This window comes from Rhinolophus sinicus, linkage group LG02, assembly GCF_036562045.2.
Source record: "Rhinolophus sinicus isolate RSC01 linkage group LG02, ASM3656204v1, whole genome shotgun sequence".
Lineage (NCBI taxonomy): Eukaryota > Metazoa > Chordata > Mammalia > Chiroptera > Rhinolophidae > Rhinolophus > Rhinolophus sinicus.
This window is the reverse complement of record NC_133752.1, coordinates 109745362-109771314: the sequence shown is the minus strand read 5'-3', so window position 1 is coordinate 109771314 and position 25953 is coordinate 109745362. Positions and strand designations below refer to the sequence as shown.

Genomic DNA, 25953 nt, shown 5'->3' with positions numbered 1-25953 from the left:
GTGAGTGTAAATAATGCTGCAGTGAACATAGGAATGCATATGTCTTTTCAAATTAGTGTTACGGATTTCTTTGGATAAATACCAAGAAGTGGGATTACTGGGTCATAATGGTAGTATTTTTTTTAATTTTTGAGGAACCTCCATACTATTTTCCATAGTGGCTGAACCAGTTTGCAATCCCACCAACAGTGCATGAGGGTTCCCTTTTCTCCATATCCTCGCCAACACTTGTTGATTTATTGATGGCCATTTTGACAGCTTTGAAGTGATAGATCATTGTGGTTTTTATTCACATTTTTCTGATGATCAGTGACATCGACCATCTTTTCATATGTCTATTGGCTATGTGTATGTCCTCTTTGGGGACATGTCTATTCAGGCCCTCAGCCCATTTTTTGTTTGTTTTTGGTGTTAAGTTGTATGAGGTCTTTATAAATTTTGGATATTAACACCTTATTAGATGTATCATTGGCGAATATGTTCTCTCATTCAGTAGTCTGTCTTGTTTTGTTGATGGTTTCCTTTGCTGTGCAAAAACTTTAATGTGATGTGGTCCCATTGTTTACTTTTTTCTTTTTAAAGATTTTATTGGGAAGGGGAACAGGACTTTATTGGGGAACAGTGTACTTCCAGTACTTCCCCCCCCCCCCAAGTCAAGTTGTTGTCCTTTCAACCTTAGTTGTGGAAGGTGCCCACGTTCAGCTTCAAGTTGTTGTCTTTTCAGTCTTACTTGTGGTGGGCGCAGCTCAGCTCCAGGTCCAGTTGCCATTGATAGTTGCAGGGGTCGCAGCCCACCATCCCTTGCGGGAGTCGAACCGGCAACCTTGTGGTTGAGAGCCCGCACTCCAACCAACTGAGCCATCCAGGAGGCAGCTCAGCTCAAGGTGCCATGTTCAATCTTAGTTGCAGGGGGCGGAGCCCACTATCCCTTGTGGGACTCGAGGAGTTGAACCGCCAGCCTTGTGGTTGAGAGCCCACTGGCCCATGTGGGAATCAAACCGGCAGCCTTCGGAGTTAGGAGCATGGAGCTCCAACCACCTGAGCCACTGGGCCAGCCCTACTTTTTTCTTTTGTTTCTCTTGTTCAAGGAGACATATCCAAAAACATACTAAGAGGAATGTCAGAGAGTTTACTGCCTATGTTTTCTTCTAGTTCATTTTTTGCAAGTATTTGCCCAGTTTTCCCAACACCATTTATTGAATAGACTGTCTTTACCTCCTTGTATATTCTTGCTTCCTTTGTCATGGATTAATTGACCATATAAGTGTGAGTTTATTTCTGGGCTCTCTATTCTGTTCCATTGATCTATGTGTCTGTTTTTATGTCAGTACCATACTGTTTTGATTACGGTAGCCTTTTAGTATAGTTTGATATCAGCAAGTGTGATATTTCCAACTTTGTTTTTCTTTCTCAAGATTGCTTTGGCTATTTGGGGTCGTTGTGGTTCCATCTAAATTTTAGGATTATTTGTTCTAGTTCTGTGAAAAATGCCATTGGTGTTTTGATAGGGATTGCATTGACTCTGTACATTGCTGTGGGTAGTATGGACATTTTCACAGTGTTATTTCTTCCTATCCATGAGCATGGTATATGCTTCCATTTATTTATATATTTTTCAATTTTTTTTTGAATGTCTTGTAATTTTCTGAGTACAGGTCTTTTACCTCTTTCATTAAACTTATTCCTAAGTATTTTATCTTAATTTTTTTTTGTTCAGTTGTAAGTGGGATTATTTTCTTTCTTTTCCTTTTCCCCTTTCTTCCCCACCCCCCCGACTCCGGTTCAAGCCATTGTTTCTCAATCTAGTTGTGTAGGACATAGCTCCCTAGGCCATGCTGGTATTATGAGTCTTACACTCCCCCAGGCTGAGGCACTTGGTCACCAGTCATTGGTCGGCCGCTCATGGCAGCTCTCGCCAGCTGCTCCAATGGCAGCCAGCCACTCACACTGGCTGCCGGCCACTCACACTGGCCACTGGCCACTCACGGCAGCACTCAGCAGCTCGCGGCAGCTCACGGTAACCTCTGGCTTTCTCACAACAGCCCAGCTCCAGGGAGAGCTGTTGTTCACAATCTTAGCTGAAGAGGGTGCAGCTCACTGGCCCATGTTAGGAGCACAGTGCTCCAACCACCTGAGCTACTGGGCTGGCCGGGGTTATTTTCTTAATTTCTTTTTTTGATAGTTTATTATTGGTGTATAAAAATGCAACTGATTTCTGAATATTAATTTTGTATCCTGCTACTTTACTGAATTCATTGATCAGTTCTAATAGTTTCTTGGCGGACTCTTTCTGGTTCTCTATTTTATAATATCGTGTCATCTGCTGGAACCACTTTTCATATGCTTATTTGCCATGTGTATATCTTCTCTTTTTTGTGTGAACCACTTACTGTTTTTTTATGATTTTTGCACTCTGTTAGGTTTGGCGTTTAATCTTTTTTTTTTCCTTCATTTTATTAGGGAACAGTGTGTTTCTCCAGGGCCCCTCAGCTCCAAGTCGTTGTCCTTCAATCTAGTTGTGGAGGGCACAGCTCAGCTCCAAGTCCAGTTGCCGTTTCCAATCTTTAGTTGCAGGGGGTGCGGCTCACCATCCCATGTGGGAATTGAACCAGCAACCCTGTTGTTCAGAGCTCGCACTCTAACCACCTGAGCCATCCGGCCACCTTCCAGCAGCTCGTTGCCTTCGATCTAGTTGTGGAGGGCGCAGCTCACTGGCCCATGTGGGAATCGAACTGGCAGCCTTCAGCGTTAGGAGCATGGAGCGGTTGCCTGAGCCACTGGGCTGACCCGACATTTTTAATTTTAATTAAGTCTAGCTTACAAGTTCTTTTTTTCACGGATAATGCCTTTGGTGTTTTATCTGGAAAGTAATTACCGGGAGGACAACCAAGATGGTGTAGTAGGTAAATGCTGCGTTTACCTTCTCTCACAACCACATCAAAGTTACACCGTAATTTACAAAACAACCATTATTGAGAATCGCCTAAAATCAAATTGAACTGAAGCCTTTCAACTAAGGACACGCAGAAGAAGCCACCTTCAGACTGGTAGGAAGGTCAGAGACGTGGCGTGGGCTGGTCCCCCACCCATGTGTGACCATTAAAGATCGGGAGGGCTATTTAAGCTGTGGTGGTCCCCCCACCCCCCAGATGAGCGAGAGATTCCCAGCTCCACTCCAGCCCAGGATTCCAGTGCCAGGGAGAAAGGTCCCCATAATTTTTGATTGTGAAAACCAGTGGAGATTGTGACTGAGTGAGACAGTGCAGCTGTACTCACAGGCGCTCCTCTTAAAGGAACTGCGTGTGGACTTACCAGCGGAATCACTCACTCTGAGCTCCAGTGCTGGGGCAGCAGCTGGAAAGGTGGCAGGGACAAATAGTGGGGAACTGAGCTGTCTGGCTTGGGATAGGGAATGGAGAGGCGTCTTTCTCCTGGATGGGGGAGCTGGTGGAGCTGGTTGAAGCCATTGTTTCTTTGTTGAGCCCTCACCCTTCCCAGAGTACAAACACAGGCGACCACAATTTCTGAGTCTCTGCAGTTTGTTCACTGCCCTGGCAATTTGAAACCTGGCCCCACCCAACTTTCCGGCACGCCCAGGCTGTTTTCAGTGGCTTTTTCATGCAGACCGCCTGCCTTGGCTCAAGCTGCAGACTTTCCTAAGGTCTCTCAAAGGTTTGCTGAAGCCATACAAGCAGCATCTGGCTTGAGTGTGTCCTGTACATCAGGCTGGGCAGCCCTAAGCCAACACTAGCGGCATCTGGCGTTTGTTCGTGGCGTGGCCTCTCAAGATGCTTCCAAGCACAGCAGAGGCAGCAGCCATCTGCAGATTTCTTTTTGGCTCCTGCTGGGTGGCCTCAGGTGGGGCACCGGCTGTGGCTGAACTTGACCTACGGTGGATCCCCTCCAACGTGGTCCTGGGACTGGCGCCCCCAGTGGCCTACTTCAGAATGAACTGGAGCATCACCCAGCCACTTCCAAATACAACACATGCAAGTGGCATATTGGGCAGGCACCAGTGTCCTGCTGAGGCAAATCTTATTCCGTAGGATCAGCCCCTGCACAACAACTCTTCCCCTGTAGTCAAGGCCAGTCCTCACAACCAGTCAGCCCAAGGGTCAGTCTCTCCCATTGATGTGCAATTATCAACCAAGGCTCAACTACAAGAGGAGGGTACACACAACCCACACAAGGGACACACCTGGAGCACGTGGCTCAGGTGACCAGAAAGACTGCGCCACTGAGCCCCACAGCACACCTACTACGTAAGGTCACTCTACTAAGACCGGAAGACATAGCATCCCTATGAAATACAAAGAAACAAACACAAGGAGGCAGCCAAAATGGGGAGACAAACGTGTCTCAAATAAAAGAACAGAACAAAGCTCTAGAAAAAGAACTAAACAAAATGGAGATAAGCAGTCTATCAGATGTAGAGTTCCAAACACTGGTTATAAGAATGCTCAGTGATCTCAGGGAGAACTTAAACAGAGAGATAAGCTTAAAAATGGAGATGAAAACCATGAAAAAGAACTAGTCAGAAATAAAGGATACAGTAATTGAAAATGAAGAATATGTTACAGGGAATCAACAGTAGATTGGATGAAGCAGAGGATCCAACCAGTAATGTAGAAGATAAGGTAGCAGAAAACAGTGACCACAGGCGGCCACAATTCCTGAGTCTCTGCAGTTTGTTCACTGCCCTGGCAATTTGAAACCTGGCCCCACCCAACTTTCGGGCACACCCAGGCTGTTTTCAGTCTGGTTGGCCAGAACAGCAAAATGAAAAAAGAATCCAGAAAATTGAGGAGCGTTTAAGGGGCCTCTGGGACAATATCAAGCGTACCAACATTTGCATTATAGGGGTACCAGAAGGAGAAGGGAGAGAGCAAGGAATTGAAAACCTATTTGAAGAAATAATGACAGAAAACTTCCCAAACCTGGTGAAGGAAATAGACATACAAGCTCTAGAAACACAGAGTCCCAAACAAGATAAACCCAAAGAGGCCCACATCAAGACACATCATAATTAAAATGCCAAAGGTTAAATACAAAGAAAAGCAGCAAGAGAAAAGCAGTTAATTACCTACAAGGGAGCCCCCATAAGACTGGCAGCTGATTTCTCAACAGGAACTTTGCAGGCAAGAAGGGAGTGGCAGGAAGTATTCCAAGTGATGAAAAGCAAGGACATACAACCAAGATTGCTCTACCCAGTAAGGCTGTCATTTAGAATTGAAGGACAGATAAGGAGCTTCCCAGACAAGATAAAGCTGAAGGAGTTCATCACCGCCAAACTGATATCACAAGGAATCTCAGAGGGACTTCTTTAAGATGGGAGGGGGATTAAGGATGGGTGAAAGCGGAAGGGATTAAGAAGTACAAGTTGGTTGTTACACAGTAGTCATGGGGATGTAGGGTACAGCATAAGGAATGTAGTCAGTAGTATTGTAATAAGGTATGGTGCCAGATAGGTACCTGATCTATCAGGGTGATAGATGGGAATGGGGTTAGGGGCAGGGTGAAAAAGGTGAAGGCATTAAGACTTGTAGCGGGCCAGCCGCCACAAGTCGAACGGTTCCTGACAAGGGGAGTGGGAATGAAAAAAGACACTCATACATATGATGATGGCGATCGCGGACTTCAGTGATCCTGAAGACGCTGAGTTTATTCTGTCCCCAGAATTTATACCTTCTGTGGACGTGCAGTTTAACAAGCACAAAAATGCATTACCTAGTTAACAGTAAATCTTTAACTTTAACACAGGAGACACAAAATTTACTGAAACTCCCAAAAGTAATTATCTTATCAATTGCCCTGATAGGCATCAGCCTTCTGTTCTGGGAACTGGCCACTCCCACCACATTCCTGAGCAGCATGCAAGCACTCTCCAGATGCAGGCAGAGACAATTGCTTCAGGGGGAGGAAATAGGTTAAGTATAAACCGAGCCATTCTGTTAAGGCTTTAAAGTTAACTGCAACCATGGCTCCCCACAAAGAAATACAAAGTGGTAGTTAATACAGTATGGGGAATAGAATCAACAATGTTGTAAAGATCATGTAAGGTGCCAGATGGGCACGTGACTTGTCGGGGGGTTATGTCATAGACTGTGTAGATGCCTGATCAATGTACTATACACCTGAAGAGCTGAAGTAGAATAATATTGAATGTCAACAATAACTAAATATATAGGTATGTGTAGTCATGGGATGTGGAGTAGAACATAGGGAAGATAGTCGATGGTATTGTAACAGCTAAATAAGATGTAGCTTGGGGGGTGGGTTATCACGTAATGAGGGGTTTAAATGGCTAACTAGTACATTGCTTTGTGCACCTGAAACTAATTAAAAAAAATAAATTAAAAAAAAAATCATTACTGAAACCAAGGTCATCTAGGTTTTCTCCTATGTTATCTTCTAGGAGTTTTATAGTTTTGCATTTCATATTTAGGTCTATGACTCATTTTGAGTTAATATTTGTAAAGAGTATAAGGTCTGTGTGTAGATTCTTTTTTTTTTTAATTTGGATGTCCAGTTGTTTTAGCACCATTTTCTGAAAAGGCTATCTTTTCTCCACTTTATTGCCTTTGCTACTTTGTCAAAGATCAATTGACTGTATTTATGTGGGTTTATATTCTGGGCTCTCTGTTATATTCCAATGATCTATTTGTATATATTTTTACCAATAACATAATGTCTTGATTATTCCAGCTTTATAATAAGTCTAGAAGTCAGGTAGTGTCAATCTTCCAACTTTGTTCTTCTTAAATATAATGTTGGCTATTCTTGGTCTTTTATCTTTCCATATAAACTTTAGAATCAGTTTGTCAGTATTCATAAAAAAGCTTGCTGGGATTTTCATTGGGATTCCATTAATTCATTAGATCAAGTTGGGAAGAACTGGCATCTTAACCATATTGCGTCTATTGAGTTATATCCATGAACATGGAATGCTTTTCCATTTATTTAGTTCTTTGATTTCTTTCATCAGCTTTGTAGTTTTCCTCATATAGATCTTGTACCTATTTTGTTAGATTTATGTCTATGTATTTCATTTTTTTGAGGTGCTTATGTAAATGGTATTGTGTTTTTAATTTCAAGTTTCACTTGTTCATCACTGATATTAAGGAAGGTGATTGACTTTTGTATATTAACCTTGTATCGTGTAACCTTGCTATCATTCCTTATTAGTTTCAGATTTTTTCTGTCCATTCTTTCAGATTGCCTACATAGACAGTGATGTCATCTGTGAACAAGACAGTTTTATTTATTCCTTTCAAATCTGTATACATTTTATTTCCTTGTCTTGTTACAATTTCTAGGATATTTAGTGTGATGTTGAAAAGTAGTGGTAAGGGGACATTCTTGTCTTGTTCTGATCTTCTAGGGAAACTTCTAGGTTCTCACCATTAAGCATGATGTTAGCTGTAGGTTTTTTGTAGAAACTTTATCAAGTTGAGGAAGTTCCCCTTAAGTCCTATTCACTGAAAGTTTTTAATCATGATTAGATGTTAGTTTTGTCAAATGCTTGTCTGCATCTATTGATATGATTTGTGATTTTTCTTCTGTAGCCTGTTGGTGTGATGGGTTACATTAATTGATTTTTGAATGGTGAACCCGCCTTGCATACCTTGGATAAGTCCCACTTGGTATATATTTCTTTTTGTACATTTTTGGATTCTATTTGCTAATGTCTTGTTGAGAATTTTTAATCTATGTTCATGAGAGATATTAATCAGTAGTTTTCTTGTAATATCTTTGTCTGATGTTGGAATTAGTGGAATGCTGGCCTCATAGAATGTGTTAGTGTGGGGACAGAGTCCCAGAGAGCAGTTTCCAGGTTCTCAGCCTCGCGTGGTGGGGGGTGCTGGCTCGGGTGGTGGTTGGCCATCAGCTGTAGCCGGTTGGCCAATTGGCTGCTGATGTAACTGCCATGACTGCGTTGGTTGGTTGGCTGGTTGGCAGGCAGAAAAGTGGATGGCGGATTGCGGGTCATGTGGATCCTACTTCATGTGTCTCGCCTGGCCTGCAGGGAGAATATAGTGGTATGACTCCCCTATCTATGGCTCCAATGGTGTTCCTTTTTGGCCTCACCATATCCTGCATTCTTATGTGGGGAGCGGGACCAAAGACCCCACATGATACCCTGCATGACAGTTAGGAAGTATTTCCTTTGTTTCTATCATCTGAAAGAGATTGTAGCAAATTGCTATAATTTCTTCTTTAAATTTTGGGTAGAATTCCCCAGTGAACCTATCTGGGCTTGGTGCTTTCTGTTTTGGAAGCTTATTAATTATTCACTCAATTTTTAAAGTAGAGGTAGGCCTATCCAGATTGTATATTTTTTCTTGTGTGAGTTTTGGCAGATTGTATCTTTTGCAGAATTGGTCCATTTCATCTAGGTTATAAAATTTGTGGGAATAGAGTTGTTCATTGTATTCCTTTATTATCCATGTTTTTTTTTTAATCTGCTTTTTTAGCCCCCCTTTTCTTCGCCTTCCCCCCCACTCCAGTTCAAGCCGTTGTTTCTCAGTCTAGTTGTGTAGGATACAGCTCCCTGGCCCATGTTGGTGGTATGAGCCTTGCAGGGGAGCCCCCCCCCGCCAGCCCCCCCACTGAGGCACTTATCAATCGGCCACTCACAGCAGCTCACAGCAGCTCCTGCTGGCTGCCGGCCACTCACACTGGCTGCTGGGCGGCACACAGTAGCCCACGGCTGCACACACCAACCTCCGTCTGCTCACATCAGCCCAGCTCCAGGGAGAGCTGTTGTTCACAATCTTAGCTGTAGATTGCAGGGCGCAGCTCACTGGCCCATGTGGCAATTGAATCGGTGGCCTTCGGTGTTAGGAGCCTGGCGCTCCAACCGCCTGAGCCACCGGGCCAGCCCCTTTATTATCCTTTTAATGTCCATGGAATCTGTAGTGATGTCTTGTCTTTGATTTCTGATATTAGTAATTTGTGTCCTCTCTTTTTTGCTTAGTTAGCCTGTCTAGAGGCTTATTAATTTTATTGATCTTCACCAAGAACCAGCTTTTGGTTTTGTTCATTTTCTCTATTGATATCTATTTTTGGTGTCATTTATTTCTGCTCTTATTTTTACTATCTTTTGCTTAATTTTTATTCTTAATTTTTTCTAGTTTATTAAGGAGAAAGCCTAGATAATTGATTTTGGACCTTTTTTCCTAGTATATGCATTCAGTGACATAGATTTCCCTTTAAGCATTGTTTTCACTGCCTCTCACCAATATTAATAAAGTTGTATTTTTATTTTTATTTAGTTCAAAATATTTTAAAATTTATCTTGAGATTTATTCTTTGATCCATGTATTATTTAGGAGTATATGGGTTTCGTTTTGTTAAGATTTTTATTAAAAAATATAGCTAACATACAACATTATATCAGTTTCAGTTGTACACCATAGTTGTTCAACATTTATATACCTAAAGGAGTGATCGCCATAAGTCCAGCAACTACGTGACACTGTACTGTGCTATCACAGTATTAATGACTGTATTCCCTGTGCGGTACATTACGCATCACTTATTTGTTTTATACCTGGAAATTTGAACCTCTTATTCCCCTTTACCTTCCACCCCTTTTTAAATTTTTCAATTACGGTTGCTATTCAATATTATTTTGTATTAATTTCAGGTGTACAGCATAGTGGTTAGACATTTGTATAATTTAAGAAGTGATCCCCCTGAATAGTCTAGTACCCTCCTGGCACTATACATAATTATTACCATGTTATTGACTACATTCCCTATGCTTACTTTACATCCATATGACTTGTAGCTACCTATTTGTACTTCTTAATCCTATCACCTTTTTCACCCGGCCCCCTAACCTCATCCCATCAGGCAACCATCAAAATGTTCTCTATCTATGAGTGTGTTTCTCTTCTGTTTGTTAATTTTGTTTATATTCCACATGTAACTAAAATCACATTGCATCTGTCTTTCTCTGTCTGACATACTCCACTAAGTACAATGCCCTTCAGGTCCATCCATGTTGTTGCAGATGTCAAGAACCCATTCCCTTCCATGGCTCAGCAATATTCCATTGTATGTACCACCTCCTCTTTATCCATTCATCCGTCGATGGATGCCCAGGCTGCCTCCACATCTTAGCTATTATAAATAATGCTGCAGTGAACATACAGATGAACACGTCCCATTGAAGTAGTGTTTTGGGTTTCTTCAGATAAATACCCAAAAGTGGGATTACTGGGTCCTTCTTTGTCTCTTGTTATAGCTTTTGTTTTAAAGTCTATTTTGTCTGGTATAAGTATTGCTACCCAGCTTTTTGTTTATTTTGTTTGTTTCCATTTTCATGAAATACCTTTTTCCTTCTCTTTACTTTCAGTCTGTGTGTGTCTTTCAATCTGACATATCTTGTAGGCAGCATATGTAAGTCATGTTTTCTTATCTATTCAGCCACCTTATCTTTTGAATGGAACATTTAATCCATTTACATTGAAAGTAATTGTTATAGATATATAGTTATTGCCAATTTATTATTCACATTTGTTATCTTTTTCTTCATCTTAAAAAAGTCCCTCTGACATTCCTTGTACTGGTTTGATGGTGATGAACTCCTTGAACTTTTTCTTAACTGGGAAGCTCTTTATCTTTCCTTCGATTTCAAATGCTAGCTTTGCTGGGTACAGTACTCTTGGTTGTAGGCCCTTGCTCTTCATCACTTTGAATGTTTCATGCCAATCCCTTCTGGCCTGCAAAGTTTCTATTGAGTAATCAACTAACAATCTTATGGGAGCTCCTCTATAAGTTACTAGTTGCCTTTCTCTTGCTGCTTTTAGGATTCTTTCTTTGTCTTTAACCTTTGCCATTTTAATTACAATGTGTCTTGGTGTGGGCCTGTTTGGGTTCATCTTGTTTGGGACTCTGTGCTTCCTGGACTTGTATGTCTGTTTCCTTCACCAGGTTAGGAACGTTTCCAGTCATTATTTTTTCAAATTGGTCCTCAATCCCTTGCTTTCTCTCTTCTCTTTCTGGTACCCCTATGATGTGAATGTTGTTAGGCTTGATGTTGTCCCAGAGGTCTCTTAAACTATCCTCTATTTTTATTATTATTTTTTCCTTTTGTTCTGATTGGGTGTTTTCTATTACCTTGTCTTCCAAATCACTGATTCAATCCTCTGCTTCATTTAGTCTGCTGGCGATTCTTTCCAGTGCATTCTTCCTTTCAGTTATTGTATTCTTCACTTCTGACTGGTTCTTTTTTATGGTTTTTATATCTTTTTTCTTGCTTGCTATCTCTTTGTTGAAGTTCTCACTAAGTTCTTTGAGCATCCTTATAACCAGTTTTTTGAACTCTGTATCTGATAGATGGTTTGCCTCCATTCATTTAGTTATTTTTCTGGAGTTTTGTCCTATTCTTTCATTTGGGACATATTTCTTTGTTTTCTCATTTTGGCTGCCTCTCTGTGTTTGTTTCTATGTATTAGGTAGATCTTCTACACCTCCCAGTCTTGCCAAGTCACCTTGTACAGTATATGCCCTGTGGGATCCAATGTCACAATTTCCCTGGTCACCTGTGCTGGGTGCTCCAGGAGTGTTTCTTGTGTGTGTTGTGTGTGGCCTCCTGTTATATTTGAGCCTTGATTGCTATTGGCACGTCAGTTGGTGGGACTGACTGGCTGTGGGGTTTGGCCATGTCCACTGCCTATGGGCTGCTGTGGGGCGGGGGGCTTACCACATGGAGTGGGATTCACCCCAACAGGCTCTTGTGCCTATTGAGACCGCCCTTTGGGTGTGTTACTTGTAGGGCTAATGAGATGGTGCTCTGCTATAGTCTGGAGCCAACCTCCCAATCTCTTGGGAGGGGCTCCAGTGCAGACCCAGGTCAGCCACTACCTGTGACCTATCAGGGACTACCTGGTAGGAGCTACAACACAATCCACAATTGGTTGCTGCCTGCGCTGGACCTGGAGGCAAGTGGGAGGGGCCACGCTGTTAACTGAGGATGGCTGCCACCAGTACTGGGTCTGGTGTAGCTCTACAAAAACCCAGGACACACCAAGACCTGCTGCCAGTTGCTGGCTCCTGTAAGGTCAGCCACCGATAAAGCTTTGTGTTGTATGGAGTTGGGTGTGGCAGGGTCTCAGTGAGTTACCAGAGTGGAGCAAGCGGAGCTCACTCCACCAGTTCAGATTCAGATTTGGCCATGGGCATGGGGGACTGCTCAACACAGGATAGATAGCGTCCACCTACTGGCTACACAGGAGGACCCTACACAGGGAAAATGGCAGTTATCTTTCAGCCCTCACCCGAAGCCACACACCTCAGTCTGCCTGTGTATATCTCCGATGCCCCCCAAACCACTGTCCCTCTGCTTAAGTGGACATCTAGTTTTCCCACAGCCTTCCAGCCCACTCAGAATCCCCACTATTTTTCACAGCCAGATGTTGTGGGGGCACGAGTACTCAGTGCTGGGGAGTCTGGTGTGGGGCAGGGGTCCCTTACACATCTGTTGGGAACCTCTGTGGCTGAGATATGCCTCCCAGTTTTCATCCGCCACATGGAGGTTTGGGGCCAGGCCGTTTTGCATCTCTGTCCTTCTTACCAGTCTCAGCGTGGCTTGTTTATATCCTTAGTCATGAAACGTTTGTTCAGCTAGACTTCAGATGGTTTTCCAAGTTGATTGTTCTATAATTTAGTTGTAATTTTGATGTGTTCATGGAATGAGGCAAACACAGCATTTATCTACTCTGCTATGTTGGATTGTTTTCTAGAAGTATATTTTTAATCTTTAAGTATTTTGGAGGTTTCCAGCTATCTTTCTGTTATTGATTTCCAGTTGTATTTCACTGTGGTCTGAGAGTAGACATTGTATGATTTCTACTCTTTATCTTTCTCTTGCTTTTCCTTAAGAAGCAGAATGACTGAGTATTGTGTACTGCTGTCTAACTGCATGGCCTTAGATGAATCATCTTCCTGTATAGTCTTCAGATTATTTATAAACTTTAGTTTACTAATGAAATCATTAATAGTGTCTGCTCATTTTACAATGAGTTTGTGAAGATTAATTAATGTCTATAATGTAAAAAGAGATTAGTTTTCAATATACAATAAACCTTAATTGATTGCATGTGATATGCTAGGCACTATGCTAGATGCTAGTATACAAAAGTGGAATAAAGTATATGTCCCGGTGTAGAATTAACTCCTGGTCATTTGCAGAACGTGAAGGATTCATGAGAGTCTACAAAGCAGGAGAGCAAGAAATGGTTTATTGAAAGTCAGCAGAGAGAGAGTTCTGTTTGGAAGAAAAATATTGGCAAAGGAATTTGCCAGGGTAGAATCCAATAGGGACAACTGCAGCAGGTTTCTGTTTAGCTTGAGTTTTATATTTTCTAAGCAGGATGTAGGGTGCTTGTCAGATTGCAAGGGTGCTGCCATTACAATTGTCTTCTCCTGGGAACTGTCCTGTTCCCATCTATGATGGATGCCAGATTACAGGGGTTGCTGTTGCAGAACTTTTGTGTTCCGACCTGTGACGGGTGTAAGGTGCTTGTCAGCTTACAGGGGCAGTGCTAGCCAGGGGAGTCAGAGCCAAGCCGTTAATTTTTAAGCTTGTTCCTGCTAACTCACAAGATCGCTCTTCTTAACTCTTTGCCTGTCCCATCTTTCTAGCTCACAAGCCTGCTCCTGGTAACTCTTTACTTGTCTCATCAGTATAGGCCCCACTTTTAAGCTCAGATCTGGTTGAGGAGACATAAATGTAAATAACCACATATAGCATATTACGTGCTGTGAGGTAGGTATGTTCAAAGTGTAGTAGGAAGAGAAAAGTAGGGAATGATTAATTGCAGTGCAATTAGAAATATAAATTCAATTAGGATCATGCATCTTAACTACAATTACCAATTAGCTTTTCAGGGCTAGAACCAGAGTATAACTTTGTATTACTGTTTATACTGGGATTAGAATTTCAAGATAGGCATGTTTGTTTTGTGTCTTCACCTTATTTTTTCACCCTGCCAGAGAGTAGTGATTTGAGAACAGGATTTGAAATTACAAGATTTGTTTGTGGCTCCAGCTCTACCAAATAGTCGTGTGTTTGGGGAGAATTCACTTAACTTCTCTGAGCTTCAGTTTCATCAGTTATAAATGGGAGGAATAGCTTCTCTAAATCACAAAAATAATGACGTAAAAGTATTTTGTGAAAATGTTCCATTTCAAAGTATTTTGTGAGAAGGTTCCATTTCAGGTACGTCTCTAAGAGTACTTTTTTCTCTCTTCTTAAGTCTGAAGTTTCCTTTGAGTTTTAATTCTGACTTACTTGCCTTGCAGCACAATTCGAGCACAAACTAGTTTGCATATTCTGATTCTCCCTGACTCTCCTTGCTCCCTCCTTCCCTCCTCCTCTTTCTCACTAACTTTCATTCCCTGGGATTGTGCTGCTACAGTAGAAGTAAGTCTGTCTCCTGAAAAGGGCAGTGGAAGTCCACCTGCTGTGGTAAGGCTTCTCTTTTTATTTTCTCCTATGTCATGTACTAAACTAAATACTTACTATGAAGGATTTAGTTTTATATTACATAAAAGATTGTTGGGGAAAATGTCATCTAATGTCTATCATAACATTTAAGTAGTTTGAATAAAATTAATTTTGACTTTTGGCTCTTTGACTTGAAGCTTTTTATTTCCATTTTAAGAATAGCAAACTTCAAGAAGTGTTTTGGAGTTTTGTTTTTTAAATCGAGGATAATTGAAGACTCTCTCTTGGGAACTTTTACGTAAGAATTTGTTAGAGCAGAGTTTTCATACTGGGAGGTGACACATAGTTTGTGATCTGAAATCAGTTAGGTGGGTTTTGCAATTTTTAGTGTAGTAACTGTAAATACTGTTTCATGAAATCTGTTTATTTTATATGTGTATATGGGTGTTTATTGCACTGTGTTCTAAAATGTATTTTTATGGGTCTTGGTCATCATATTAAGTGAAAAACTACTTCTGGAATTTCTTTCACATGCTCCATTTCTTATTTTAGGTTAATAGTAATCTAAGAGGCATTTGGTTGTTAGTATCCTATTTGAATGTAGAAAAGCAATTATCTGTTTTTATTTTTTTAGGGTGAATACTTAAGAGAGAGATATTGTATAAAGGCTGAGAAGTAATGATAAAGGTTTGTTGGCACATCTTAGGGGAGGTGAGTCCCTAGATTAATTTACCAATGAATACGGTCTGTGATGTTCTGACAAAGCATCTTCAGGTGGAAAAGTTAAATTTGTAGGAGCTCAGTTCGTTAGAAGCTATGACCCTGAAGGGGAACTACTGGTGGAAGTGGCAGAATAATTTGTAACCGATGTGAACAATAAAGAAAAAAACGAAGCAAAATGTAGTCAATATAGACATCATGAAGCAGCTACTGCATTTTTGAAATGGTCCTTTGAATGACCTCCAAGCTACTTGAACTTTGTTCCTATCACCAAAACCAAAGGTACCTTACATTTATTTACCTTACATTTATTTAAAAATATTCCCTTTATCCATATTTCAGTTTCTTCTCTGCGTCCCTTTTTATTTGAAGGGTTTCATGTACATATCTTTGTGTATTTACTTGAAGAAAATACCAAGAATAACCTTATCCATTTACTTCTTCTCATAAAAAGGAAAGCACCAGTATAGGAACTGGGGGGACTTAAGCCTAAGAGTTAGGGGAGCATAGCTGATAAAAGCATGGACCATGGAGGTCCATGCCTGTGCTTAAACCCAGTCCCAGCTTTATGGTCGACTTTGGGCAAATTACTTCTCCTCTTCAGTTGCTTCAGCTTTTTTTGTCTGTGAAATGGAAATAATAATAAGACTTCACAGTATTGTGAGGTTTAACTAGATTAAGTAAAGTCTTGAGAAGGGCATATGATAAGATTTATATAAGGGTTAACTATTGTTATTGAAAATTCTCAGAGTGGGACCTTGGGAAGTTACTTAATCTCCTGGGGCTTCATCTACTTAAAAAAAAAAAAAAGATATTAATAGTTCTCTGCTTCTTTGTGCATATTTAAACTGATAGTTGGTTCCAGTTTTATCTATATCTATATATACATTTTAAGCAGGTGGAACAATTTTACTTCACAGCTGTCTTTAAAACCACAAAGGCACTATGTTCTTCATACAAAAACATTAGTACGGATAACTGCACTTTCTAGAAAATGATTATGTAGACCATCTCAAAGAAAAAATGCATCCATTATATAGTTTCAGTGAAGTTGCTTGGAAAAAACTCACATCTGGACAGATTCCTAAAACACACCATTCTACCACTGCATCTTTTGGCTCAAAGTATAGATTATTATCATTAGTACGTGTTCTTGCATTCTTCCATATTTGATAATATACATATAAACTGGTTTATTACTTACTGCTCCATTGGTTTATCAGCCTTTTCTGTACGTTGAGCAGGCTGTGCCTTTGTAGCCTTTTTCTCAGACCTTCCAGAAATGGAGACACATCATCATCATCGTCATAAATCATAAACTCCAAGTCTTTACCAGCAATTCCAGTGGAAACTTCCTTTGTAGTTAGGTCCTGTTCTGCAGGAATTGTCTCTCGTAAGGCACACAGACCATGCTTAACCAGTTCATTCAAATCGCACTCCATGTGTCTGTCCAAGTAAGTACAAGCTGACTGGGAATGGGCTCCAGTGGACATAACTCTGCCCTCAAAGAAGTTAGCAGATGGACGGGTTTGGAAAATAGGAGGGCCCTATCACCGTAACCAGCAGGCCATCTCCATATGGCCTCTGGCCATATCTGCGTTGGTGTCTGGGTCTTGCTTCCAATTAGAGGTGCAAGACGGGACACAGGAAGAGGTCTGTCAAATACAGGTCTGGGATCCAAACACTCCTGGCGCATAAAATTACATAACAGTGTAGCATCAGCAATAAGTCCCACAATTGAGATACCAACATGGTTGTCAGCATGAAGAATTATTTTCTGATGAGCTGCAAGTTCTGACTGCTCTCTTCAGTGCAGCCAGCACTGTGTGGCTTTTTGGTTTCAGACCAGCTGTGGCTGAGCCTTGTTTGACAGCTTCAATTGCGTATTCAGTTTGATGAATCCTGCCCTGAAGGCTCCAAATGGTGACTTCATTGTCAGACTTGATTTTGTCATTGGTCCTGGCTGTCCTCGCCTGCAAAGCTGCAGATGAAGGAGCCAGTTTTATAGTTTGGAGCATTTGAAGTTACTACTCCTTTGTGTTTTTTGTATCAATGGGACTAAAGAAATAGATACTTTGTGCTAAAATGATTAGATTAGAACAGTTATAAGATTACTTGCAGATATTATTTCCCTAACGTGGTTAGTTTTAGGTAAATTACGTATTACCCAAAACAGCTGTTCATCTTTTAGTGAAAAGCTACTGTTCATTAATGGTAGTAATTGTTAAGAGAGAGTCCTCTGTTTTTTATTTTTGCTTTATATGAATTTGTCCTCATGAGTAAAAGTCTCAGTGGCCATCTATTTTTTTCTTTTAAACTTCTTACATAAAAGCACAAGATTTTTGGTGAATCTTCATTAAAATGTCACATCCCAAATACAGAAATAAATAGTAAGGTAGGGAAGCTATGACAGCAAAGAAAAAAGCAATTACATCTGAATTGGCTTTCAATCAATATATTATTCCCAAGTTGTCATTCGACAAACTTGTTGATCACTAGTATCTTGGATGAGATGAAAAGGTCCTCCAAGTGTGGAACAAAAAATTGTTCTTAACTCTTTTGTTAGCTTTGAGCTGTTAAAAAGAAAAGTTATTTTGCACAAAATTGAATTTCGGTTTATTAACTTTTCCCTTATTTCTTCATGTTAGAACTTGAAATTCCATTTCATTTGTTTTGGCTTAGAGCCCTAAAGAAAAAGTAGCAAAGGTCTCCTTTCTGAGGATTAAAATTGTTAATATTTTTGTTAAGGTTCGTTTTGGTTTTGCTTTTTAAATCAGTTCTTGCTACTAGAGGTTCTGTTTTTAGAAGTGCAGATTAACTTGCTGAGAATTTCTATCAGTAGGCATTTAAGAGCTCGCTGACCCTTGGATAACCCTTCTGTTTGAAGAGCTGTGTAAGACTGCTCTGTGAATCCAGCTGACTGTCCATCTTTTGAAATGGTGTGGAAACAGATTATAAAACTTTTAGTGTGTCAACAGAGACTGAGAGCAGATGAGATTCTAAGACTGAGAATAAAGAACACGAGAAATTACATTCCTTATCTCCAAATAACTCAGTTTGGAGGTGGGGGTGGTTAGTAGCACTTTCTGAGTTTTTTAGATTAAAATTTTAAAACGTTATCGAAAGACTAACAAGAATGCACAATTTTAACTTACTTGTAGTGGAGTAACATGTTTTTTGATTGCTCTGCTTAACTCTGAAATGCAAATTCTTTGAGAAAATAGGGTGGTCTTACTTGCTTCTTGGGGTGATAGACTGTGATTGTTTCATTCAATAGTATAATTCTGTTAACTTTCTTTTCCAACTTTTCCCTCTTCACTTAACAAAAAGAGCCTAGTTTTGAAATATTCAGAGTTTCCATAATGAAGGAAAAAATGTAATCTGAAGCAAAAGCTGCCAAGCTATATTGTTTAGTTTCTCATTGGGAGATTGTGAGAGAGCAAGTAAATAAAACAAATGTACTAAAGAAAGTTAACAAGGGGTAATTACGAACTCTGCTACTTCACACCATTACTGCTCTTCTTTACTGCCTTTTTCTTCCTCCTTGTAAAATTATTCTTTATGTAGCCTTCATTTCTGGTCTTCATAAGATAGAACTCCTTAAAGAGGTAATTTAATAAACAGATAAACCTTTGAGTGTATAAATTATGAGGCACAAAGAAATTCCTTTGTAACGTGTTAGAGGATCTGCATGACTAATTAAAATTGTGTTCTGGCAAAGAGGTAGGTAAATATAACTTCACAGGAACTGTTAGCTTAATGGTTCAGCTTTGCTTAATTTAGCTGTTGATCTGGCTGTGGTGACTAGGTCTTCCTCTCTTGGACCTCCAGGTATACTCTTCAAAGGTTACAGAAATGGTTCCCTGAGTAGCTATTTCCATTCTGTGTCCTCCTGTTGTTCTTCATTATTGATGATTTATCAAGAATCAGCAAAGCTCAGAATAGCCTTGCTATCACAGAAAGGTCTCATTCACCTTACTTCTGCCTGATCATTGTGTTAAAGTATGTTTGGGCTTTGGATAGGATACAGAGGAATGCAGTTGATTATAGCAGAGTTGTACTCATTTTCCTTTCACAAGATATAACACCTGGGTCCCACCTTCAGAGATTCTAATTATGGGTTGTAACTTTAGCAAAGGGAGTCTTGAAAGTTTCACAGTTGTCTCTAATTAGACATCAAAGATTGAGGACTGCTCCCAATCTAATCTCCCCAACTAGGTTGCAGACTCCTTCAAACACAGATTATAATCTTAAATTTTTAAAACTTGACTAGATTGCTGATTATATACTTATTAAACACAACCCTAAACATAAAGGAGTCAATTGTTTAATTATTCAAAGTACATGTCAAGAAAGCCACAGTGAAGTACAATTTTTTAGTGGGTATTGTAGAATACCCAGAAAGGAAATGATAGTTGTCAAGAAGGGTTTAATGAGGAACAGCTCCTTGAAGGGGTGCCAAAAAAATGTATACAAGTGTACACTTGGGTCAACGTTGCTCAAGCAATAGTTCGCCGTAATCGGAAGTGTCTGGACGCTGATGGGAACCACTTTGAGCATCTCTTGTAATTGCAGAAGTCAAATGTGACTTGTATTCATCTTTTATTATGGGTATATATTGAGTATTACAATTAATACAGTTTTTCCTTTCTTAAAATGTATATATATTTTTTGGCACCCTCTGTAGTTACGTCTTGAAAAAAGCAAAGGACTTATATTGGAAAGCAGCAAGGAATTAGTTGGATGTTTTAGGATCCTGCTTAGGTAGTTTGAAGGAGCCGTTGCTCAGAATAGCAAGGCTTGATTTATTATGTTTTGAGTCTTCTGTGTTTGAGCCATTTGGAATGTGTCCTAAACTGAGCTTTGGTAATGGAAAAAGCAGTCCTGAACCTACTCAGTCCTGCTCTGACCTCCATGAGTGGCTCTCTGTGTATAGTAGAAAAAATTGGTAAACAGATATATTTCCTCTTGAGAGAGACTTGCAGGTCTAGAACAGCAGGTTATGTTACATGTTATATTGCACATAAAAAATGTTCCATCTTTATGGATTAGTATTTCCAACGCAGCATTCATGCAGAAAGAGAAATGTCTGCTATTCCTCAGTGGAAATGACCCCATATTCAAGAACTGGACCACCTTGTCTAAGTTCCCCAAACTAATGTTAATTCTTCTATTAATATAATTATATATAACATATAATTAATATAATGCTATTAATGTAGTATGTATAGACTCCTATAAGGCACAGGGGAGGAATGGGGTTAAGAAAAGAAACCACTATAAAAGCAAAGATGTTACAAAAGCATGTTCTTAATCTCTATGAACTTAGTAGGGGATATAAGATACACACTATTTACTATATGCTTTGTGTCAAAGAGAACAGATTAAGTCATTTAAGAGTTTAGAGGTAATGAGAAGGATTCAAAAGGCAGAATTGAGGAGGAGAGCATTCTGGGTGGAAAGAATGGGGGTGACTTGAGTCAGAAGAGGGAGGTTTGAATTCTCTCTTCAGCACCAGCACTGAGACATTGAACAATAGACATTGAGGTATAGTCTATACCTATGTATAGAAATATAGAGATGAAAAAAAAGCTATACCTATATGTGCCTGAGAAAATCAAAATAGCTAGTGTTCAGAGCTTCTTTTATGTCCAAAGATGGGAACATTTTTCTGTCAATCAAGCGTTTGTTGAGCATCGTCTTTTCACTCCTCCTCTTATGCTTTGGAATACTGAAGAGCTTACAGTTGCCTGCATATACTATGACGTTTTTGGCATCGTGCTTTATTTATACTTTTCTGCTGCCTGGAACATCTTTCTCATCACTTTGGTCTATTGGTTCTTACTCTTTAAGATCCAGTTCTGTTGTTCTATTTTAATAGGCCTTCCATGAATCCCCAAATAAGTTTCCCTCCTTCATGTCCCTAGAGTACCCTGTGTTTGTCTCCTTCACTAGGTTTTAAACTGTATTTTAAACTCTTTGAGGGCAGAGGTGATACTATTTTATTACTAACACCTAAAAAGCACAGTTCCCAGCAGTAAGAAGCAAATACTTCAGGAGTAGGAGAAGTCCGGTATGACTCCCAGATTTTTGGCTTAGTTGACTGGGGAAGTGGTGCTTTTCATCTCCAAAATGGATTGCAGAGTCAAGGAGTTAGGATTCTTTTGCATTAAAAATAGTGATTGCTTATATTAGAGTAATAGCAGAAAATTCTGAGAGAAGGGGAAAACTATAGTTAGATATATTTAAGAATAAATATTTTGATGTATTTTGATATATTTGAAAATATATTTTGATATATTTAGTACTTAATGACTAAATAGAGGGAGAGGAAAATGTTGAGATAGATGCTGGCTAAAATGAAAAATGATTAATATGAGGTAAGAGAAATGATGTAGCAGTGGTATTTGTAGTTTATATTCTTCAATTGGACAAGCATTATCTTCTGGCTCTCTGTAATTAATGACCTCTGTTATTGATGGGTATATAGTCTTTATATGCTGCATTTAGTTGTGAAGGGACTCTTTGCTATTATTCTTTACTGATGATAGTCTCACAACTGTTGAGTGGTTTTACATTACCATTATACTGATGAAAATATATTGAGAGTTTAAAAGAAATGGAACCCCATAAGATTAGAGCTCTGAAGGTCTCTTTTCCTCATACGGGGTTTGAAGCTGGGGAAAGTAATTTATATTGGAATGGCACTAATGGCAGGTATCTGTTTTTTAAAAAAAATTAGCATAGGTCACTAGTTACTTTGGTACTTTACCCCTATGTTTTCTTTAGGCGCAACCTAATTACAGGCACCCTCTCCCCCAAACAATTGGTTTTTTAAATATCCAACTATGTAGCAGTCTTGTTCAAGAATAGATAAAACTCTTAATAATTCAAAAATAAAAAGACAACCCAATTAAAAATGGTCAAAAGATTTGGATAGACATAATTCTAAAGATATACAAATGGCCAGGAGGCACGTGAAAAGATGTTCAACATTATTAGTCATTAAGGAAATGCAAATCAAAACTATAATGAGATACTACTTCATATCCCCTAGGATGGCTATAATAAAAACAAACAAACAAACAGACAATAGCAAGTGTTGAGGAGGATGTGGAGAAATACGGAACCCTCATACATTGCTGAGAGGAATATAAAATGGTGCAGTTGGTTTGGAAAATAGTTTGGCAGTTCCTCAATAAATTAAACAGAATTATCATATGGTCCAGCAATTCCACTTTGAGGTATATACTCAAAAGAACTGAAAATAGATGTTCACACAAAAACTTATACATGGATTTCATAGCACTATTCACAGTCACCAAAAGGTGGCAACAAGAAGCTTGCAAAACAACTGATGAATTAATAAACAAAATGTGGTTCATCCATACAAAGATATATCATGAAGCCATAAAAAGAAATGAAGTACTGATGCATGCTACAATACGGACAAACGTTGAAAACATTATGCTAAGTGAAAGAAGCCACTCACAAAAGGCCATATATCGTATGAGTCCATTTATATGAACTTCCAAGAACAGGAAATTTAGAGACAGAAAGTAGATTAGTGGTTGCCAGGGGAATGAGGAGGGGAGACTTGGGAGTGACTATTAAGGGGGTTTCTTTTTGAGATGATGGAAATGTTCAGGAATTAGATAGTGGTGATATTTGCACAACATTGTGAATATACTAAAAAAAAAACCCTACTGAATTGTACATCTAAAAATGGTAAATGTTAACATTATGTGATTTTTATGAATGTAAATCTCAATACTTAAAAAATAAAAATAAAAAAACACTATTTTCTAATGGTATATCCATATGCCCTGCCCTTTGTTTCAGAGACATGTGCAAAAGAAATTCAGAAGATTCTCTTCACCTGACTCATATTATTTGACAGCTCGTGTAGAGATTGTTGAATGTGAATATCCACTAATCCCAAGTTCTTAGGAGGTAGCAGAGCCCCATTTATATTGACATTCTTTTTTAAAAAATGGAAATAGATTTTTTTACTAAGTCATGATCATTGTAAAAAACTTATGTAATACACTTTTCTTATAATCCATTCCCATAGAAATAATCCTACATTGCTTTGATGTATAGCATTGTAATTTCTAAAGAGAGATTTTACTTTTCAGTTTTGTGATATCTCTGTTTAGAAGAGATGAAAGAGTCTCTGGTCAAGATGGCACAGGTAAATGCTGTGCTTGCCTCCCATGACCACATCAATATTGTAACTAAATTTTAGAAAATCAACCTAGAGAACCACCTGAGGACTCGCTGAACAGAACTCCTGAAAATAAGGATATAAAGAAGAGGCCGGAGCACAGATGGAGACACGAACTGGGCTGGTCCCATACCCATGTGTGGTGGTTGAGAATTGGGAGGGATATCTCAGCTGCAGAGATCCCCACTGAGGAGCAGAGGGTCTCCGTCACACACTAGGCTCCCAAACCAAGGGATCCAGTGCTGGGAAGAGTAGTCCCCACAACAGCTAACTGAAGATCAGCAGCGATTCCATCCCATCTGGGTGAGACAGACGGCTGCTGAAAACCGAAGCATCCTCCTAAAGGACCTGTGCTCAGACTCATTCATTCACTCACAGGCACTCACCCTGAACTCCAGTGAAGGGACAGCAGCTCAAAAGGCTCCAGAGACATACAGGGAGAAACTGAACTGTGTGGCTGTAGGGCAAGGGCCACCATTGTCCCTGTATTGAGCCCTTCTCCATGCAGCCTGCAGGGTCAAGTAGGTGCCAAATCTGAACCTGCAGTAACTGGATAAACATCACTCACCCCACACTGGGTACTCCCTGAGACCCCACCCAACTCAACAGAGATTGCCCCAGGTGAGATGGAGGATTGCTGGAAACCCAGGTGTCCTCTTAAAGGACCTATGCACAGACTCATTCACAGGCACTCACTCTGAGCTCCAGCAAAGGGACAGCAACTTGAAAAGTGCCAGAACCAGATGCGGAGATACTGAATTGTATGGCTTTAGGGCAAGAATGACCATAAAGGAGGGCTCACTGTATTGAGCCCTCCTCCCCGGCGTAACCTGTAGTGAAAGGCAGATACCAAATCTGAATCTCATTAACCCAGTGAACACTCCTTGCCTCACATTGGTGACTTCCTGAGACCCTGCCCCACTCAACTAACACACTGCCTTTGGCTATTTCAGTGGCTGTGCCTTTTACTGATTGGTCCCAGGCCTGGCGCAGGTGGCAGCCAGCCTCGGGTTGCAGTGTGGCCTCTCCCACATTCACCCAGGGTCAGTACAGGCAGTTGCCAACTGCGGATAACTTTGTATCTCCTACCATGTGGCCCTGGGCCTGACCAGGCGGCAGCTGACATTGGCCTGCACCAGAGCCCCTCTTAAAAGGCCCCAGAACCAACACACTCAGTGGATCACCTCAGACCACAACATAGCAACACCCAATTAGCTACACAAACGACACAACCAAAGGGTTGTCTTGGCAGACACCACATCCACACTGGAGTGAATCTTACCTGTGGGTTCAGCCCCCACTGTGGTCATGGCCAGTTCTCACATCCAGTCAGCCTGAGGGTCAGCCCCACCCACTGATGAGCACACAGCAATGAAGGCTCAACTAGAACAGGGTGGTGCACACAGTCCACACAAGGGACACCCCTGGAGCACTCAGTTCAGATGACCAGGGAGACGATGCCACTGCACCCCACAAGGCAGCTATTACATAAAGCCACACTCTGTCAAGACTGAGAGACATAACAGATCTACCTAATATAGAAATAAATGCAGGGAGGCAGCCAAATGAGACAGAAACGTCCCAAATGAAAGAACAGGACAAAACTCCAGAAAAAGGACTAAACAAAATGGAAGCGAACAATCTATGAGATACAGCATTCTAAACATTGGTTATAAGGATGCTCAACAAACTTAGGGGAAGAAAAGAGCAACTCAATGAGAACTTCAACACAAAGTGAGTAAATATAAAAAAGAATGTAGAAACCAAAAAAAGAATCTATCAGAAATGAAGAATACAATAACTGAAATGATGAAGCAGAGGATTGAATCATCAATTTGGCAGACAAGGTGGCAGAAAACACCCAATCAGAATAGAAAAAAGAATTTTTAAAAGTGAGGATAGATTAAGGGACGTCTGGGACAACATCAAGCATAACAACATTGGCATCATACAGGTACCAGAAAGAGAAGAGAGACAGCAAGAGATTTAATACTTATCTGTGAAATAATGACTGAAAACTTCCCTAACCTGTCAAAGGAAATAGGCACAGAAATCCAGGAAGTACAGAGAGTCCCAAACAAAATGAATCCAAACAGGCCCACACCAAGACACATCATAATTTAAATGCCAAAAGTTAAAGACAGAGGAAATCTTAAAAGCAGCAAAAGAACGGCAGTTAGTTACCTACAAGGGACCTCCCATAAGACTGAACTGATTTCTCAACAGAAACTTTGCAGGCCAGAAGGGATTGGCATGAAATATTCAAAGTGATGAAAAGCAAAACTTACAACCGAAATTACTCTACCCAGCAAGGTTGTCATTTAGAATTGAAGGAGACATAAAGAGCTTTCTAGACAAGAAAAAGCTAAAGAAATTCATCACCACCAAACCAGTATTAAACGATGTTAAAGGGACTTCTGTAATAAGAAGAAAAAAACATAAATGTGATAATAGAGACAATGATTACATCCAAAGGCCTGACAATTAAGTTTGCGAACTTGTCACTGTGCTTACATTGACAGTACTGTACAAAGAGCTCTCGGTAAGG

The 25953-nt window shown here is 40.1% G+C and overlaps 1 protein-coding gene and 1 pseudogene across 23 annotated transcripts in view; one reads left to right on the top strand and one right to left on the bottom strand.

Moving 5' to 3' along the window:
• BCL2L13 (BCL2 like 13) overlaps positions 1 to 25953 on the top strand; it is a 99812-nt gene that overhangs the window by 61769 nt on the left and 12090 nt on the right. For 4 of the 23 annotated variants that reach the window (XR_012493803.1, XR_012493802.1, XM_019757290.2 and 1 more), the window contains one exon: positions 15093 to 15169. The exons of 9 other annotated variants lie outside the window; for them this stretch is intronic. Coding sequence is in view for 11 of the 14 variants with exons in the window: in XM_019757290.2 (XP_019612849.1) it covers positions 15093 to 15137 (45 nt within the window). In the remaining 3 variants the exon portion in view is untranslated. Of the gene's footprint in view, positions 1 to 14313; positions 14480 to 15092; positions 15170 to 25953 lie in introns of those variants that run through there. 10 more of the 23 variants (XM_074325119.1, XM_074325118.1, XM_074325120.1 and 7 more) reach the window with 7 other exon arrangements.
• Positions 16379 to 18032, bottom strand: LOC141568588 (proteasome subunit alpha type-1 pseudogene; annotated as a pseudogene).